Here is a 20416-nt window from a genome sequence, read left to right as displayed (position 1 = left end):
CTATATTTAAAGGAGACAACAGCAGCATCTCGCTTCAGCAGCAGCCCACCTGCTTCACCAGCCGGTTGCTTCAGGAGGACCATGGGGAAAAGGCCAGTTTTTTGCTAGTTTTTGACGGGCGTTCGCCACTCCAAGGAGTTCGTTCTTGAGAACAAAGGCGGCTTTCTACAACGTCTGCTGCTCTAGAGCCAAGCTGAGGAGGTTGAGACAGCAATTATCAGAAATCAACATTCTATTGCATGCTGTAGCCCCTTTTTTGCCAGGGGCAGCTCAGTGGCGACACCATCACTTACACCAGCATCAGATTGGCTATTTCAAGGGACACTGCGATGTGTTGAGGAGCTCTCCACAGCTAACGGCAAGCGGTCGCCACCTATGCTGCACCAGAAGTGGAGGCAGTGCAACTACAGCCTCGATCGACATTATTTTTGACCTCAATGCAGCACACCTGAGGGATGAGAACCGTACACACATGCAGCAGAGATTCTCAAATTGCACCCGTAATATTGTGTAAGGATTGGTGAGGACACGATGAGGTACTGCGATTATTGGTGTTTCTCGAGTTTGAGGGACCTTTGGAGAAAGTAAGCCATACTCGAGTTGGTGGAAAATGAGAGCCACCGTCTCGACTGTTCGCCTGGTGAGAAGTAGTGCACAAATGGTGAGTATGTACAAGGAGTGCAGAATAAATAGGAAGTGATCCGCTCCGCATGGCACAAGCTGGAGTTGCTTGGGCATGTGGCCAGCTGCCCCGCATCTCTTGAGGCCTGGGGCAATCAGTGCCTGTCTTTTCTTTTTGACCATTCTGTAGGGTTCCCTGAACCGAGCAGACAGCAACTGCAGCTCCCACGACGGGAGTCATTCAGACCCCCTGCACTACTTCGGGTTAAGTTCTTTTGTGCCATCATACGAAAGATCCTCGAAGATGAAGCAGGACCTAAAGGTCTTCTTGAGCGTCCGCCGTTTCTTAACTGCAAAATGAATCCGGGCCGGAAGTAGTAACAGTGTAGTGACGCTACGCTACTGATTTGAAGGTACAGGCAGAATGTCGTGCATGCATAGTGTACCGCTACGATGAGGCCGTTCATGCCGATGCCCCGGTGTTTACGAATGTTCGAATGGAACTGATTCTTGCTGTTAGTCGTGATGTAGCAAACAGCAAACCGAACACCAAATTCACACCTAAACTTCGGCTCGCTGCCCTATCTGGAAGCCTTACGAATGCCTAGACGGCTGGGGCGAAGCACTAGTAATCAGTTGTCCGATGCCTCCTACCGGCTACATGTCTGAACAGTGAACATCTGAAAAATGCCCCATTAAAACCTTTGAGATACCTGCAACTGAGTGGCCTGCCTGTCTATTGGCGTCTACTACCGAGCCTCCTGCTGTGCGGTTCACGTTATGCATCATAATCTGGAATGCATTCAGGTAAATGGACAAGTGGGTCCTCGGGGTTCTGCTGCGCTTGCAGTCTGCAAACGGCCACTGGTGGCGGAGGCCTACACCCATTATCTGTTCAAGTGCCAAACTCAAGTGCATGGCCTCCACCAGGAGAAAAAAAAAGTAAAAAAGAAAAACCAGTTCACTTGGTTGGCATATGCCAAAATTGACTTCACGATATGCAGACCTCAGCCTCCTTGCACACACATTAGCTCTCAGCGTTACCGGTACCTTTACAGGCAAAGTTACCTTGAAGGTGCTTCTGTGCTAGACAAGCCGCTCTCTGCGACAGAGGGGAGATTCGCAGGCACCTTTCGTAGCCTGTCCAGCGCACCCCTAACTACAATTTGCGTTTACACGCTTAACTCCAATACGGAGGTTTTATCTGTCCAAGCCACGAAAGCCTTCGCGAAAATGCCCATTGATCAATGGGCGGCCCCATATGCCATTTAGTAACTCCAATAACTGCAGAATAGTCGGCACAAAGAGGCACAGCCATATATATGGGAAATACATTCCTCACATACGCTGAAAGTCCAGAGTGTACATATATTAAACGCATGCCTGTAACCAACTGGATAAGTTGGTTCGTGCTACTTGGTTTGTGCAGATGCGACATTCACGACAAAAAAGAGCGGTTTTCCCTCAGGCCGCTTCTGGCAACAGCTGCAGCAAAGTTATTTAAGTGTGAAGTTGAGACAACTGACCACGCGCAATCGGATGTTTCTCGCGTCTGCCATCGTATAATTAGGCTGTCGGCCCTCTGCTATGCAGAGGATGTTCTCCATACAAAAAGGGCCACAAGCATTAGAAAGGCCCTCCTGAGACAGAGTCAACGCTCAGCAACATAGCTCAAAATGAAGAATTCCACATAATCCTCATTCTATATCAACCGCCGAAAGGTTGTGGTGCACTCATCTAGGCCACGTACCCGTATTCCTGGCAAAAGAGATAACCCCGGTAAGGCTTCAAGTTGCATGGGAAATCCTGGCTGAAAATACACAACAGTCCCGCAAGTTCACATACAAAATACGCATCATGCACTGTCTGTGTGGCTCCAATTACTATCGTCTAGCATGATAAAGGTACGAGAAGTATTAGCTTACCTCCGGCACATGGGGGGAGGCTTCATACAGCGGAACAGGCCCAGCTGAACGTCACAGGTGACGAACGCACACACAAGGGCATGCAAATAGTTGGAAACGGGCCTAAAAAGGGAATGGTAGCGTCCACACACCAAATCGAAGCAACGGCGCCAGCAAGGAGCAATATAAGTACTCGCAAGCGCCACCTTTCATTGTGACACTGCTCGTAAAGGCAAGGTGAACGGGAGGTGCCGCACCGGCTGGATCGTGCAGCTGCTGCGCAACAAGTTTGATGAAGTTCAAGATCGGCTCGTAAAATGATGGAGGGTGGGGGAGACTATCGACGACGGAGACACGATGCTCCCTGAGACCCAAACACAGGAGACAACGCAATCTAGAAAGTGTCAACACTACAGCTGCTGCGTACGTCACGTCCACACAGAATGCTACACTCCAGCCGGCTTCTCGAAAGCAAAATTCCGCATGCACAAAAGGGCATATCTCTTCCAGCACGCTGGCATGCCGGTGAAGCTAGCCACTCTCGGTTCGTTATCTTCCACAAGTACTAGGCATAAATGAAGCTCGTATGTCTGTGTGCAATCCAACAAGGTGAGAGAGGCTCAACACAAGCAGGATGCTCACTTTCGATTGATAACAGCAACGATAAAGTGCCCGGAAGTGCCGTGGGGATGGCCCTCCTCCCAATCCAGCAGAGGAGCGGTCATTGCAAAAAGCACCCTGTCAGCAGTTAAAGAGCGTCTGATGCTCTCCTGCAGATGCCATACCAAACAAAACAAAATAGCCCGATTAAGCAGGCCCACAACAAATGCCTGGTTGTGTCAGTGAGCAAATCCGCTAGAGGTCAGCCACTAGTGCAACATTGCTGGCCATGCGACGCGATCCCGCAAGCTCTTCACCATCAGCCCGGGCACAGGCTACTCAATAAAGCGATTTACTTGATCCACTTCCGGGAAACGTTTTTCCTTCATGTACCGCGACCAAGCAATGGAAAGGTCCGATGCACTGAGCAGGGCGACGTGACCTTGTCTGTACAGACGAAAAATGGCACGCGCAAGGGTCTTTCACTACCTACCAAGCGCAAAAAAATCAGTTCGTGTCTTCACATCAACGCAGTTAGCAGAAGTGGCTATATTAGTAATCGCCAATGACTGCAAAACTCCACCGAACAGAGCCCTGCTGTCGATGTGAGATGAGCAAATGGTGTGTCGTAAGAGACCCATTGTGACTCACAGCCCTAAGGCGACCCGCTGTTGGATATGTGCCTGCAAAAAATGGATAAGAAGCCTTTCAAACCTCAGTGAGTTGCCTGCTTCAAAGCTCTTTCAATGAATCGTGTGGACTGATACTGTTTTCCGTGTGTGGCACGGTTGTGTCGTCAAATTGTGACGTACATCGACGAGATCGGTGTACAACTGCAACATCGTCACGTCGACCCATTGCCCCTTTAAGAAATCCTGAAGCTGTTGCCTGAGGCGGCACACATCAAGCCCACAAAGGCACCAGCGAGTGCTGTTTTCCTTGTTTCTAACGAGATGCTGCCCCCTCCCGGCGGTAGCGTACACATGAATCCCCATGATATGTGCGCCTACCGCACATATCATGGGGATTCACGTGTACGTTATCCGGCTGGCGTTTCTCTCACAGCCCCTTAATAACAAAACAAGCAAAACAGCTCCTGAAGTGACAAGATGGCTATCCAATAGATTAAAACAAACTCACCTAAGAACATAACGGCCCTGGACTTGTACTGCATCTTCAGGGTGACCGCTAAGGATATCACGAAAAGCTGCAGAACCCCCAACACAGCAATCAGTTACAGCATGATCCTCCGCTACTGATGCTGTGAAATCTGGATACCTCGTATGATAGCCGAGACGGCCTATCGAGAGCAAAACTTACGTTCCAGATCCGTGTCATCTAACTTAAATGGTGGTTCAAACCTAGGCTCCTTGAGGCACGAGATTAGCGTTGGCACCTGAACGTAGCACCCAAACCAGAGGAGCCCCACAGCAGAGAGAAATTAATACCACTAGAACTCCAACTAGCAAGCCTACTTCTCTGTCGACCCAAATATTCCGTCCCTCCGGGTACCTTGGAAATCTGGAAGTACCCACTTGAAGCGCGTGCCTCCGTTTCAGCTGACGCCCCTTATGATTCCCTTACCCCAGCAATGCGGCGCAAGGACTAAAGCACCTACCTGGAGTGCCTGCTTTTGTCCTATAGAAGCTTTTCGCTCTGGCTTCTGCCAAACCATGTCAGGCTTCGGCACCTCCTGCAGTTTCCCTTCGGCCACCGGAGGCACGGGAACCTCCTGCTGCGGAAACTTGTCTAATCCCACAGGCGAGAGCCCTGCACCTACTGAGGTCTCTTTCTCTGCTGCCCCCTGCTCTAGGGCCTCCTCCAGCCTGCGAAGTGCTTCCTCCAGATCCCCCATTCCCACTGGAGGTGAAGCCATGCCTTCAGGTACCGCCCTGCTTTCAGGTTCCTTCCCCAGCACCTCATTTTCCTGTGACGGTGAAGCCACGTCCTCAGGTGCCTCCGTACTTTCAGTTTCCTTCCTCACCACATCATGATCTGCCTCCTCCAGCTTCAGTGTTTCTTGTGGCGTAGAAGAGGCGTCCTCAGCTGCCTCCTTATCTCCGGACTCCCTCCTCAGAACCTCCTCACCAGACTCCCCCACAATCGGCGTCTCCTGTGGTGTAGACGGCTCTCCGTCCGCTGGAGAAGCACGGGGAAGCACCGCCTCCCTGGAGCCCACAGGTTCATGTTGAGGAACTTGTGTTGGCACGTTCACCTCGTGCCCTGTCGTTTTGATGCCTTCAGAAGAAGCAACATCTAAATCATCTTTCCTTCCTAAGGAAGCAGGTCCATCATCCTCTACATCACTAAGCGTTTCCGATTCCTCCTCAGACTCAGAAAAATCCTCACCTTGACCAGCAATGAACTGGGGAACAAACGCTGGCACCGCAGATACCCCCCGCACCAGTCTTGACCCTTCATGCTTGAGGCCATCTAAAACCAAAATGCACACAAGTGAACAAAACAGGAATGTGCCAGCACGGACGAGACGCTCACACAGTACATATCAGTGGGGAAACGGCTAACCAACACCCGTTAAGGTGCCCCCATGCATTCCTACGCGGTCCCAGTTCCGGTAACAGCACTCACCAAGAAGTTCTGGAGTGATTCCACCAGCTTTTGGAGGCGTTGTCAGCTCGCTCTTTCCTAGCTGAACGTGCGCAATGAGAGCTACCACAACGCATATGGCCAGCACAAGGTTCAACAGCACGCCATTCAACTTTGCTGATCCTCCATCATACTCAGATGAATGAGTAAACGTTGAAGAGTATACCGAAGATGTTTCGAATTCGCTTATTTCCGTTTCCCATTCTTCCCCGCCCATACTTCCTTCATCCACCTCACTGTCTTCTGCCACCGGCGGCAGTCGCTCTTCAGTCATTGTGTCTATATCCCGACACACAGAAAGCTCCGCCTTCCAAGAGTTGAGGGGCGTGCAGTTGCCGCAGCTGCTAGTACGCAGAGGGGAGAAAAACTGGCGAATTACAGAGGTTCCAGCATCTGGCCTGCTGCCAGGTACCTGGATGCCGGCTTGATTGCACCAGGAGGGGAAATGAAGAGATATTCACAAATTTTGGCACAGCTGCTACAGCAGCGCGTAAAGAATTGCAACCGGGAACGTCGGGTGCTGCTAGATTCCGTAGCTTACCAAGCAATTCCCGCAGGACACCAACTGCTCCAGCTGCTCCAGTGAATACGCGTGGGCATGTGAGCAACAGCTGCTCTGTTACACGAATGGTACAAAGCGTGGCAGAGATTTACAGCTGGAGAAATTTAAAGCAGAGAATCCGTGCCTCTTGGGGCATATTGCTGACAAATCCTACCTTGGAGGGGCGACATCCCCCGGAGGCGCCAATGAACGGGTCGGAACCATGGATATATCGATAAGGAAATTCTTAGAGCGTCTCTGCAGAAGAATAAGGGCAATTGCAATGTTGATATTCAACTCGTTGCTATCCACATGCAGTCGATCGCAGGGCCCTGGCTTCCGTTTGTGCCGTACGAGAGGCAGCAGGTCGATGGAAAGCACCTAGAGTAGCTTGCGCATCAACAAGGCCTAATGATAAAAGAAGTGTATGGTATGTATAATATGTCGATATATACAAAGTTGTTATTGCAACCCGCACACAAATTCGCCTGCAAATACTGCCGTTCCCCGCGCAGTTCAGTAGTGGATGCTGGCCGACACCAAACGCACGTGAATGGTATATGCAACGAACTTCGGACAAGCCATCACTATTCCCTTCCTTACATTACCCGAACGGATTGTTTTAATATATTTTTTGGCTAACGGCGCACAATTTTGCGCACGGGGAATCTGCGTTTGTAGACTCGCTGCCGCTCTATCCGTGTGCCGCTTACCGAGATATCGGGACTGTGCGAGGCACCCATATTTTTGTACATAGTAGGTACTGGCAGTGTATTAATATGTGATTCGTGTTTGTGCATACTCCGAGAGTGGGAGTGGAAGTGCTTCCATTCTTTCGTGGGTTTGCGGTGTTTGCAGCTAGGAGCCCGTTATCTCAGAAGTGGGGGTGGTGTGCTGGTGTCCGTTTTGTAAATATAGCTCTAATTGTGCGGATATTAGCACCTTAAGGTCCAGTTAGTGCTTAGCGGCTGTCTACCTCCTTTGTAATGAGAGTCTTCCACACAAGCGGAGGACTATCGAACAGCTACATCTTGATCATCTCCAGCGACTCCTGTAAGCTACAAGCGGGAGGTAAAGCAGCTGATCTCATGCCCGGGTTTACAACTGTCAGAAGCCCAACTCCCCGTTGCTACGGGATAGGAAGCTGTCTGGTGTGAACTGCTGCGCACAGTGATGCACCTTAAGCCCGAAGACAGCGCCACGTGAAAGCGTAAACAGGCATTCGTGGCTGTGTGAATGAGCAGTTTACATAATTGTCAAAGCCTTCTGCTAGATTTACGGTTGCCTACTAGGGCTGGGTAAGTATTCACGCTGCAGCCCCAGGCGAACTCGCCAACATCCGACAGAATATGCCGCAGCTATCAGGAGCCGCAGTCAAAAGTTACGAGTTCGCAGGAAGCAGTTGACATGCGTCTTAGTTGTAAAATCATAAGGGTCTGAAGCTGGATGAGCAGGAAGGCAGCTTCTTTTGAGTTAGAGCATATTCCAAGGTTTCGTTGAAGCTGTTGCACTGACTGCCAGTCTCGTGGAGGCCAACTGCAGTGTCCACAGGAGGTTGGAACACTCTAGATACTTTTTGGAGATGTCTTATTCGGAGTATTTGGACTTTTTGTGGCCTACGACTGTCCTCAGCTAAGGTTGGCGCCTTTTGTTCCACAGCATGTCTTTCTATATTTCCTGCGGCGCGCCAACGAGACACGTAGGCAAACCGAATTATCATTTGGACGACGCATTTAAAAAGACCACAAAATTGGTAAGCTTTTACTTGACCATCAGTAGCTAACTTGTACACAAACTGAAGTGTACTCATCAACACTGAACAGGCAATGCTATTTGCATTTGCGCTCTGCTTCCTCTATGCACACAAGCACAACACACCCTAATGTTCCTGGATATTCCGCAAAAATTTGTATCTAGTGGAGGGACTGAAGGTGCCGGAGGTTACAAAGAATCGAGGAGGGAACATGAAAACAAAAACGATGGGGAAGAGGAAAAGTGTCATTTGCCATATTTGCATCTATATATATGCTGTACCTGACGACCGCATCTCGCTATGGAACGTTCAGACAGTGGCTTGTCCAATGGTGATGCAACAATGTAATTTTGCACAACGGTATGCGAATGTGCCAGCTGTAAGTAACGTTGTGCATCCTCCCTCTGGATGCCAGCGAGTAAAGGGCTGTGAATTGCTTTGGGCAAGCGATCCTGAGAAACCTAGTGAGCATGTTGTTCACCTGGTAATTTAAATTAGTGTCTGTGGCAGTTGCTCATAGTTACAAATGCCGTCACTCGCCTCCACGTTCTCATTTTACACGGTGACTTTGCTGTTTTTTCAGCAGAGGCTTCTGGGTGATTCCTTGAACTGTTCTAGAAAATAGACAGCAACGATATAATAACATCTACATAATTGCACGGGGAAACAAAAGGGTTGACAACTAAGATCGAAAACGGCTCCACCTCAAGCACAGCAAGCTGCAGGGTGTTTGCTGTTCCGTTTACTCCGTGATAGGATAAAGTGAAAAATTTTTCTGCATGAACTGACTAAGCCATCGAACAACCCCTTTGTTATCAAACACGTCAATATTTCCAACGTGTTTCAGGGCTAGAAGATCGGCAGAACCACTCAAATGCCTACAATAAAGCCTGGCTGGGAGCTCCGCTTTACTGCCTACCAGACCGTGTTGACATCATTCATGTATACGGATTCGGTGTTCTTGAGTAGGCCGTGCTTGGTAACGAACAAGTCTTCAGGCTAAATGATTCCACAATGCGTGGGGTAACTTTTGCCGGGAGAACGGGTTGCTGGGCAGATATGAATGCTTCAACTAGATTTCGCATGAGGCTGGTTCGTTCCTTGCTGAAGCCGATAATTATTTGGTGTTTTTCGAGTCCTTCATGTTCTGTAGGAGTGTCATCACTAGCTTCAACTGCTCAGGTGGTTAGTTTTGCATTTGGTGTCAGCGCACGCGCTGCCCCCTGCATTCTTTTCTTCGATGGGTCCAGATTGTTTGCAGTTGCGGTTGTTTGTGTTTGAGTTTTTGCTTTGCTCAGCAGACGCTTGATAACACATAGGCCTTGTTTGAAAACACTGATCCAACACAAAAGTGATGTGACATGGTAATAATGTATCTTCCTGAAGTGAACCTGCTCTTACCTTTGTGATTCTCCCGACCTACGCTTTCCACCAGCAACTGGCAGTTCGCAACTCGAACGAATCGATAGGTTTCACCTCCTCGCCGTCTATCAATGCTCGGCCGTCTTCACATTTTCTCAGTCTTGATGCAGATTGTTCCCTTGTCGACACGTGGAATTACATCACAACGCACCTCTGACAGATTCCATATGCCGGATGTGCTTCAGAAAAGTGGTACTGTGGTTTTGGCATTGCTCCCCTAATCGCTGCTTATCTCAAGTGAGCCTCTGCGCTTCGGGTGGCCAGCGAAACAAACAGAATTGCAGCACATCTCTTTCATACTTTTTGCTGCAAGGCAAATTACCAGGAAGCATACCAACTCTGCCCGTTAATCACCCACTGGTGCTTGGTGAGCCACAAACACATGGGAATGCACCACATCAGACAGGTCATGCTGGGCATCACAGCTTCATTCCTGTAGGATGTCATTCGCTGTGTCCATCGTATCCAAGGAACGTCTAAAACTGCAGTGGATGCAAAGGGACTTGAAACGGTAGTTCTTTAAAAGCAACTGACCTCTCATCTCGGACTCTAGAAGTCCTGCCCACAGCATCCTAAAGGGCCTCTGGCTGCGGAACCGCAGGTGCATGAGAAAGCGCTCTTCGCTGCTACTACAGGTGCAAGACTGCCGCACATGCTAGCAAAAACAAGCCTTTTTTGTTGGATGCACAGCCATGCAAACAGATATTGGATAGTTATACATCCGGGCTGGCTGTGCGTTTGCTTGCCAGTGTGCGTTACAGGAAAAGTTGTTACGGGCTGGTCTAAGTTAAATTCACCCACACAGTGCCTTGAATAGACACTGCTGTGCAGAATTAAGTTGCTGGTATATAGTTCTTGCCATTCCCATTAGGCGCATACTCTGTGAGGCATGCGTTTTTGATTATTGCTACCGAACCATGCAAAACCACACGAAGCCAGTGCAGTTCCCAACGTTCAGCTGCAAACTGCTACGCAAGCCAATGAGTCCTGATCCACCTCACGCCCTTAATTACAATTGATCTACATATAGAAAATTAGGAAGACACTAAATTGGGTTAGGGAAGCAGTGCAAGACGAAGTGCTAACGCCTAATGAGACCGTGAAGTGGACGGGCTGTCTCTGCAGAAGCTGCCGAGCGGCTTCCTGTTGATCTCCTTAGTTTAGAACCAATCCTCTGTGGAAGTGAAATGCCCTATACAGGTGTTACTAGAATAATAAAGGCGACTGTCAATAGTCTATTTTGAAGGGCCGTAGGCCGCCCTACATGACAGAAGCTGGACTCCAGGCCCATAGCACCTGCTCTGCGCAGCTCGCCTGATTTGCATGTTTCTGCGTTGTTGAATATCTATGAAACGGTGGTCAGTCAGGGATGAGCTGTAGGGCTTTAACAGTCCTAGCGGTTTTTTACCACTCGTTTGACGAAATCTTTTCAATTGCGGTGTGCCGGCCGGAGTGGAGCGCCTTGTTTCTCTGTGCTTGCGGACGTTTCGGCGGCGGCGTCTTCGTCTTTTTAGCTTGACGGATTCGATGGCAAATCAGATACCTTATCCCTGCCCTCCCCAGAGGCGACAAGCACTTCGCGCAATTGTGCGCCTGCCTCCCGCGGCTCCGTGAAGATCGTGTCGACCTCTCGCTAAACCATTGCCGTTCTTGCTTTCGGAACCCCCTGTTGATCTTACATAAGACTTGGAAGGCACTTTGCACCCCTGCAAAGCTCTGGCGGTCAACGGTGCAGGCTGGGGCGTCGCGGGTTCGTGGGTGAAGACTTCTCCATCGCTAGGTTGCTTTCTGGAGAGCTAGCTACCTAATATCTCAGGGGACAAACGGAACCAGGACATAAACGCAGTCAAAAATGGACGATAATCTCCTTGAGGAGGAGGTGGCTCTACTTCAGCTGACGCCTGAAGTGCTTGCAGCTCTCTCCCGGTCTCTTGAGGACTCTTCAACGAGTTCTTCGTTGAATTCTTTGGCAGAACATGTCTTGTATGGCGATGCAATATGCCGTCAGCAAGTTGATATCGTGCGTCTGCAGCGAGAGCTTGACGAAGCCCCTTTAGAGGCCTCGTGCAAGAGAGATAGTTCTTTAGCAGTGCCCTTTTTGAGAAGGCTTCACTGGGCGCGGCTGCTGCGGCTTTTGAGTGGAGAGACACTCGAAGGGTGGGCTCTGCAGGTGAAGGAGCAGCGCGACCGCTACCGCTCCCTCCGGCAGCAGCAACAGCTTACAGCTAGCCAGCTAGCCACCCTAGACCCGCAGCGGTTCCACCCATTGGCGGCCACAGCAGGCAATCCATGGAGCCAACGACAGGCGGATGAAGAGCTGCAAGAGGAGATATGGAGAGATATTGAGCGAACGTATCCTGAACGGCAACTGTTCAACAGAGAGGGAACTCGGCGGTCGCTGCAGAGGGTGCTCTTCACGTGGGCGAAGGGCAACCCCGACGTGTCTTACAAACAAGGCATGAATGAAATTTTGGCGGTGTTGTACCTTGCATGCGCTCGCGAAGCCGTGCCTTCTCCTCCTGCGGATGCGCCTTTGTCTCCCTTCTCGATAATATTTTCAGCAGACCCTGCGGACTTAGAAGCCGATGCATTTTGCCTTTTTGATGGGCTCATGACTGGTTGCTGCATGCGCTACATGTACCTACCTCCCCAGAAAGAACCGCCGGCCGCTCCTCTCAAGGGCAGCCATATCGGCCATCTCTTGGGTTCCCCGCAACCCCCCAGAGCGCCTGCAACTTCTGCAGTGTTGCACAGGTGCAATATGGTGTTTGACGATGCTCTGTGTAAGTCGGATCGTGATGTATACTTGCATCTGAATGAACTTGGCGTTGAGCCCCAGCTTTTCTTGCTGCGGTGGCTGCGACTACTGTTTTCTCGCGAGTTCCACATTGAAGATACATTGCTGATTTGGGATGCTCTCTTGGCTGACGCATGGCTCGCTACTGAGCCAAACGTACCAGCAGGAGGCGCTCGAGGAGCAGCTGAAGCAACAGGGGCAGGATCAGCACTCGCGACAGCACCAGCCCCCTCAGCAGCAGCAACAGCAACTGCAACACCAGGAACCGCTGGAACAGTAGGAGCGTGTACGCCTGAGGAGTGTGCCTCTGCAGCTGCAAAGAAGCTCCCTCTTGTTGACTACTTCGCCATTGCAATGCTGAAGTTCATTCGCCAACAGTTGCTGGAAAGTGACTACAGCAACTGTCTCCGGCGTCTGCTTAAGTACCCCCCTATTGAATCTGTGCAGTGCTTAGTGGCCCTATCGCTTGCTGTTCGGAAGGGAACTACCCTGAGCACTGCTTCAGCTGCTGCTACACCCAACAGCACCAACCGCCGCCGCGATAACAGTAGCAATGGCATCAACAACCATAGCAGCATGGACAGGAGCAACAGCAGGACGGCCAACGCCAGTCCTGCTGTTCAGGGGCCAATCAGAAGTCCCCCAGGCCATCCAAGGTTTATTCAGCAGCCGCCGCCTCTCACACCAACAATCGTCAGCAACCCACAGTTGCAGCACGACGAAACTTCTAACCAGCAGGATTGGCACAAGGAGAGCGCCTTCACGAGGGGTACAGCAACAGCTGCTGCATTCGACACGCCGTAAGCCGCATGAGGAGTGCTAACAAATGCTGCGATAGCCTTGTCGCTCGTAGCGAAGCATTCAAACCGGTGACAAATACTGTTGGTGCTGCTGCTTGTGCCGTTGTTCCTGCAGGGGGGAGGCGTCGACAGCCGGCCTACTTGGAAGTCACATCGATGCGATGCGCCAGGCGCTTACCTCTGTGGCTGAGGGATGCAATGAGTAAGCTGGAATTGACATTTATCTTGGTGACCTGCTGAGTTGCTGAGGTTCATGTGGCGATGATGCTGCTATACTGGCCTTTTGGTGTTGTTCCTGCTGCTGTGCAGCGTCTTAGGGAATTACGTCGGGTCCTATTTATACGGGTGATGTTCACAGCCTTCCCCCATCGGTGACGGACGTGCTGCTTTGCGTCGCTAGAGATCTAGGCGCCCTGAAGTCGGTTTTGCACGGGGCCCCGTACTGCGCCTCCATTTTCAAGTTGACCCCTGTTGGGCCTCCTAGGGCTTCACTTGCGCTTCCGCATAGAGCGCCTCTTCACAGCTCTGCATCTGACACTTTAGAGGAGGGCTCTGGGAATCAGAGATGCCGCCTTTTCGACTGACGGTAGTTGCCGGCCCGGCAACTCTTTGATATATAGATATTTGAGGCAGTCCCGGGGTAGCCGCTGCGGTGCTGTCCGTGAATTGCCTGGTACATGCCATCAGTCTTTTCCCCCGTAGTGTTCGACAGTGTGTCTTGATGTTGCAGCACTCGTGTGCAACTGCTGCTGCAGCAGAGGAAGCGCACTTTCAGATCTTGCGCGCGTTGGTTCTCAGCTGCCCCGCCCTGCACGTCTGCATGCCTATAGCAACTTCATTGGTATTAGGCGGTTAGTGTCATACATAAGGACAGGGGGCAAACCTGAATCCGGGAGACCAACTTGAAGCTGCCAGCTTTGCATGTAGAACTACCATGTAAGCTCCCTTGCGCACCTCCAGAGAGGTCTGAACACCTGGCAAAATTAGCAAGCCTACGCGCCCACTCTAAATGTAGGATTGACGGTTTAGGGCATCGGGCAGTGGTCCTTTAAAAAATAAAACCAGCAGAGCAGCTCCCCCCCACTTTGAAATGAAGAGAGGGAGCTTAAGCCGTCTCAACATGACAGTTCGGGCCTGACGCCTATCCACAGCGAGCGTACAGCAAACCCTGTGTGTATCTAATGCCACTCGGCAAGCCCTCATCACCACTGGCCTCCGGGCTAGGAGGTAGCGAAGACTATGCTGCTGTTGCTGCTCCTGCTAGTGCTTTGGAGGCCCGAGCTTCACTGTGTCTTCCTGTAGAAGGGCGTTTTCGTGTAGTCCACTGGTCCGTCAAGGCTGGCGAGGGAGACTTTGCGTAACCGGTGGTCTTTACAGTTGTCCGTAGGCCTGTCGCCCTCATGGGCTACATAGAGTATGACATATGGGAAGCCGAGCGGTCCCGTCCCTGCCCACCAGCTGATCAGGCTCAGTCTCTCGGGGCTGCAGCTGCAGGGGATGTGCAGCGTTTCGAGGCGCAAGTTGGGTCCCCCGTTGGGATCTCGCGCCTCCACGACTGCCGTACGTGCAGAGGCCGCGAACGTCAGATTCTCGAGCTCCACCGGGTAAAAAACTTCCATACCATAGAGACATTTCCCAAGGTGCTTCAGTTTGCCTAGCCCAAAGCTTGCGACGATTGGAGTGACTGGTGGAGGAGACCGAGAAGGCAGGAAAGTTGCAGTCGCATCGGGCGTCAACTGGACAACAATTTGGCTGACCCTATCTAGGTCTCCCACTGCAGCTGACCCGGAAACGGGGTCTCCAGGACGGTAAATGCACTTCTCCGGCACTGCTACGGGGAACTCGTAAAAGTCGAGCGGCATATTGAAGGCGTAACGAAAGTATCGATAAAGCCGGCTAATGAACCCGCTGGGAGGGGGTTCAACCTTTTCGGAAAGCGCTCGAATTACCAGAGTCTTTTGACCCTCTATAAAGACGCCCCAGTTACCGCGCAACAAATATATATTCTCCCCACCAGATATAGCAGAGACTGGAATCACAAGTCGGCACCGCTGGCGGTCAGCCGAACTCGGCACCTCAACGTCCACGATTTCAGTGGGGTACTTCAGATTTAGGCGGATACTTCCAGTGGTGGTTGTAGTGATGGGGGTGGGGGTGGTAGTGGTAGTGGTAGCTGTAGCAGTGAAAGTAGTATTAGTATTCGTATTAGTATTAGTTTTATTATTATTATTATTATTAGTATTAGTTTTAGTATTAGTATTAGTACTAGTACTAGTATTAGTATTAGTATTAGTATTAGTATTAGTATTAGTATTAGTATTAGTATTAGTATTAGTATTAGTATAACTATTACTACTACCATTACTATTACTACTACTATTAGTATTTGTATTAGTACTAGTATTAGTGTTAATAGTAGGAGTAGGAGTACTAGTGGTACTGGTAGTAGTAATATTAGTATTAGTACTAGTATTAGTATTAGTATTAGTATTAGTATTAGTATTAGTATTAGTATTAGTATTAGTATTAGTATTAGTACTAGTACTAGTATTAGTATTAGTATTAGTATTCGTATTAGTATTCGTATTCGTATTAGTATTAGTATTAGTGTTAGTGTTAGTAGTAGTAGTAGTAGTAGTAGGAGTGGTAGTAGTAGTAGTAGTACTAGTAGTAGTACTAGTACTAGTACTAGTGTTCCCACTACTACTAGTACTTTGACCAGTACTAGTACTAATAATTGTGGGAATTGTAGTAGTGGGAATACTCGTAGTAGTAGTGGTATTAGTCATAGTAGTTGAGGTACTGCTAGTGGTTGTTGTAACGACGTCGCTGAGCCAAAGATCTGCAGGCAGCAATAAGTCGCCGCCTCCCCACAGACTGGGGGGTTTTAAAAAGACCGACGTGCTCTGGAAGTCTTCGATAATGGGGCTGAAGCGATTCGACGCGGCGGCGGCCGTGGACGCTGTGTAGCCCTTGCTTTTGTTACGCATGTGTTCAGGTCCATCTTCATCAATATCATCCTCGAACTGAAGTTCCAACAAGCTGTGTATACTCTCCCTCCTCGATTCGTCCTCCTCGTCCACCGCTTCAGAATTCCGTGTGAATGTCTGGTAGGTGCCAGAGAGAAAAGCATCTGATTCACGAGGGTCTGAAGATCCCTCAGTCCACTGGTCGGTCCACAAATCAGTAAGCTCAGAAGATGCGACCTCAGGAACCCAAGGAAGCAGTCCAAGGCAAAATGGCAGGAGAGCGGCTACGCATGGGCCTCGCCGATACGCAAAATTCAGTAGGCCTGCCATCTCAGTTGGACGGAGAACTAGCAAACAAACACACGGAAGATCAAGAAAGTATACTGAAGATCGACCTCCCTTGCTACCGCTGTCTCACAATTTGATTGGATCAACAGGAGGGGGGTCGCACAGGTGCTAGACTCAAACCCCTCTTTTAAGTCATAGCAACTCAGCCAATCATTCTTGAAAAACAAACCGAATGTATTGCAAAAGCCAAAAAAAACTTATCTGTTGGCTGAAGGAGTGGTGGACAACAGCATCATATCTACAACCTGTGGCTTTCGGGCCGAGCAGGCGGGGCCCTGTTAAGACGAGCAAGGCGTTCACCGAAGTCTCTATGCCACCATACAACAACAATAACCCTGTTTGATTAAGATAAAGCAATTGGAAGCAACATAAACGAAGAAAGCAGCACGGAACTGGCCTTCATCCTTCCCTTTCACCCGAGTTCCCCGTACCTATGAGGCACCATCTAGGGGTCCAGTGGTATCTCCGGCATTGGGCGCCCACATACACTGTAATCCCTGTCATCATAGCATAATTATCTAGTCAGGGCATATAGTAATTGTACATTTTAGTAGAGTATCCACTGATTCCACTCCAGTTAGCGATGACATAATGCACCAGGGGACACGTAACCCCCGTGGGTGCTCGTTGATCACAGTGGCTCTGCATTTGCGCATGTAACGAAGCCTACACCAGCCTCGCGCAGGCAATTTGGGTGAACAGTCTGGGGGCAAAGTATATCGTAATTATGGGATTACAGATTTTTCTTGAGCACGTGGCTGAGAGGGGCTGTGGAGCGCCCATTGTGGAGGTGGGCTGCTCTGGGGGTTATTCAGGTAATTAGCATGTCTTTTTCCACTACTCCAGTCTTTTACTTCTTCCATAAAACGAAGGGGAAGTGATTGCTTTAAATTGCACTGCAGGCAACAATAAGCATGCAGCAGCTGACGTGGACACTTCACGGTGTAACTAGCTGGGTAAAAGCGCCGAGGCCTGCTGGGTGGTTATAGATTCACAAGTGACTGGAACGTTGTTTCTTGGTCAGTGTTTGGTGAGTGGACAAACTGGGCAGCAGCGGTGCGTTGGTGTGACACTATTTTGATATATTTATGTGGATGTATCTGGATTGCAGCACACGGCAGGATGTGCTCAATCAGAACTGTTTATGCTGCTTTCCTGCTGTAGATCCTATAAGCTTATAAGGATACGATCTTCTTCGTGTTTTTTCTCAGAAGGCGATTCCATGCGGCTACGTGCATATAAGCGCCTATTATTGTGCTGAGGGGTTGTGCTGAACAACCTGTGTTCCGTGTTCTAGTCATCCGTAGAGTCAGGACGGTAGAGTCAGGAACGCTGAGGAAGGGCAAAAAGCTCTCAACAAGTGCAATTATTATTTGAAGATGCAGTAGGGGGCACCAACAAGAGGAAAGAAGGCATTTTGGTTACGGGATTCTGCTCATTCCCAGGAAAATAAGTTTCAGAATGGCCCTAGCGCTTGAATGCATTCCTGTGTTGAAGGTAGGAGCGACGGTACAGAGGCAGCACGTGCGCTCCCATGCATTCTAAGTACGAGGAAGAGATGCATGAAGCACAAGACCTGCACACCTTGAGCTTGTTGGACCCATCGCTCATGTGTGGAATCAGACGATAATAACAAGATAGACGCTACAAAGTAGCCTACGGCTACTTTGTAGCGCCTATCTCAGTGCTATCAAGTGCATCCGTTCGGTTGCTCACTTTTGCCCTCCTTCCTTCCACTACGTGGCCGGTGGTTACCCAGTTCAAAATTGTTACAATGAAAAATTCACGTGGGTGGAGGCCTGGCGCTCTTCCTGCCTCTCCCCCGGCGCTCCCCCCTTCTCGAGCCGCTTATCTGGCTGCGCTGCACATCAATTAAGTTCATTGTTTGGAAGTTATGGAACCGGTGCCTATTGTAACAAAGCCCCTTACGACGCTTCGCAGCTTTTTAAAGGTTACCCCATTGACCCGCGCGCTATTGGCGTCGTTTCTTGATTTCAATATGCTCAGATAGATCTGCTGTTACTGCCGCAGCTGTGGATGCTGCATCAGTTCCTGCGGATGCTGTCATTACAGCCGCCCGTTTGCGCGGTTGTACGGAAGTGCTATGTTGCACTTTCACAGAGCCTGTTACTGCTGCTGCCGTCGGTTCTTGTACTCGTGTTCTTGTTCCTGGAAGAGCTACGCTACCCGCTTCAAAAATGCTGCCGCTTCATCCACTGGCTCCTATTTCTGTTTCACGAAAAAGCTATGGGGGTGCACTAATCACTAAGACTGGGGCTTCGTTTTTTCGCGCAGCTCCAGACAGGCCAAATTAGTAGCAGTCGGACAGTTCTAGACAGAGCGGTACACGTGAAGTCGGAGGAGTCAACAGCTAGGTTGCCGTTTCAGTGGACCCCCCCCTTCTCCCCTATTCGAATGGGTGCAGAGGCTCTCACTACGTGTGTCTAAGTCTTTACTCATGCCCTGAACTGACGTGGGGTCCAGCGCCATCTCCGGAAGCCTCCGTTGAACCAGACAGCACGGCGTTCGATGGCTTGGCGCGTAGATACCCTCTACTCCCCCCCTTCCCAACCAACATCCGCCCCCTTTCCCCCCTTCCCCGAAAAGGGGACCGAGGGGAGCTAAAGACGGCGCAACACAAATAAATCAACAAGGGAGTTAGGCAAAGAAAGAGAAACACAGCCAACTGACAGTGGAGGCAATGGAGGCGGGGCCAGGGTGAGACAGGGGATTGACAAGGCGAAGACACAGAACTACGAAGACGCGAAAGAAATAGACCAACCGGATACACAACGAAGCTACATACACCCTCGATTAACAAAAACATAGGTGAGGAAGAAAAGAAACTCTGCTCCCCCGTAGCTCCTCGAACGTCTCCTTAAGAGAGGAATACACTTAAACTCTGCTACAGTGCTGCGGGGAGTCCACAGTCAACCCCATGTTTCGGGCTCAATGGTGGCCAGGGGAGGCCCACAGATGCCCAGTGCTGGCGTTCCATAAATACACAGACAGCCACTGTTTCTTGCAACAGGAGCTGGCTCTCCACAGCAGCATCGATGAGGCAGCTGCATGCAGGAAGCCAGCTTGTTGCATCACGCCGCCGGGCTGACGCACTGAAATCATCTGTAGGGACCACGTGTGCCGCGTGGGCCTTCGACTAAATAGCGAAGACTGAACCGAATCCCACGGAACCAAGGTGGATTGCCAGATCACTGAATCCCGCTGAACCAGGCCCCCTTTCACGCTAGTTTACCTCCGCCAGTGCTCCTGTGCTTCTCCTGCAGTAGCCGCTACTGTCCCTCCAGCGCACCCGCTATTGTAGGGGGCGTTCGTGAGGCGAATACGCTGGCGGCAACCTATGAGGCCAAGTGCTTTCTGCGATCTACCCCTCCACACGCAATCCCTGGGGTAAAGCCGGGGAGAAGACGCGCGAAATGCCTGACAATGCATCTGAAAACAGCACGTGCCAGGCAATATACAGGCACCTGACTCCCGGATATTGGGGCGTACTTCATGACTAGTGTCGCGTGCTTTTTCTTCAGCTCCCTTTTGATGCAGCGCTCCCGGCATCACAAAGGTACAGATATGGTGCCGCGCCACGTACGGCATCAGCAAAGGCTGCGGAAACTCCTCTGATCGCACCGCCAAACCCAACAGCAGCATCCGACTTCCGCGCTGCGTCACTAGAGACTTCGGTAACCGCATCGGCACTAGGTGTCTGAGCACGTACATGCATGCACACACGGTACAGTTTGCTGCAGCAGCTCCAGCATCAGCTTATAGATCAACCTCCGAATCATTATTAGACTCATCTCCTGAAGAATCATAATCTATTTCTTCACCACCAGATCCTCCTGCTCCAGCCGGTGATGCTCCTGCTCCAGCACCAGAGTCTCCACTTCCATCATCTGATCCTCTTCCCTCTTTACTTACAACCGTCTCTCCATCAGCAGATTCGGCTTCTTCACCACCAGATCCTCCTGTTTCATCATCCGATTTTGTTGCTCCATCATCAGACCCTGCTGCTCCAGCACCAGAACCCTCTCCTCCAACA

At 50.4% G+C, this 20416-nt stretch overlaps 4 protein-coding genes across 4 annotated transcripts; 1 reads left to right on the top strand and 3 right to left on the bottom strand.

The window, feature by feature from the left end:
* Positions 1-2117: 2117 nt before the first annotated feature.
* EMWEY_00039740 (hypothetical protein, conserved) lies at positions 2118-6006 on the bottom strand (the record flags this gene model as incomplete). Its single annotated transcript, XM_013482500.1, has 10 exons — positions 2118-2261; positions 2372-2431; positions 2547-2590; positions 2783-2889; positions 3168-3295; positions 3938-4013; positions 4266-4332; positions 4446-4521; positions 4744-5558; positions 5715-6006. 10 exons carry the CDS (start codon positions 6004-6006, stop codon positions 2118-2120), a joined length of 1809 nt encoding a protein of 602 aa, XP_013337954.1.
* Positions 6007-11300: 5294 nt separating this feature from the next.
* EMWEY_00039730 (hypothetical protein, conserved) lies at positions 11301-13629 on the top strand (the record flags this gene model as incomplete). Its single annotated transcript, XM_013482499.1, has 3 exons — positions 11301-13045; positions 13161-13247; positions 13404-13629. 3 exons carry the CDS (start codon positions 11301-11303, stop codon positions 13627-13629), a joined length of 2058 nt encoding a protein of 685 aa, XP_013337953.1.
* Positions 13630-14328: 699 nt separating this feature from the next.
* EMWEY_00039720 (hypothetical protein, conserved) lies at positions 14329-14907 on the bottom strand (the record flags this gene model as incomplete). Its single annotated transcript, XM_013482498.1, has 1 exon — positions 14329-14907. One exon carries the CDS (start codon positions 14905-14907, stop codon positions 14329-14331), a length of 579 nt encoding a protein of 192 aa, XP_013337952.1.
* A 5232-nt stretch (positions 14908-20139) lies between these two features.
* On the bottom strand, positions 20140-20416 carry EMWEY_00039710 (hypothetical protein; the record flags this gene model as incomplete). Its single annotated transcript, XM_013482497.1, has 1 exon — positions 20140-20416. A coding segment is annotated over one exon (277 nt), but the record flags the coding sequence as incomplete, so codon positions are not given.

This window comes from Eimeria maxima, genomic scaffold (genome assembly GCF_000499605.1).
Source record: "Eimeria maxima Weybridge genomic scaffold, Emw_scaff643, whole genome shotgun sequence".
NCBI lineage: Eukaryota > Apicomplexa > Conoidasida > Eucoccidiorida > Eimeriidae > Eimeria > Eimeria maxima.
Note: the sequence above shows the minus strand (reverse complement) of the source record. Positions and strands in the feature narration are given on the sequence as shown.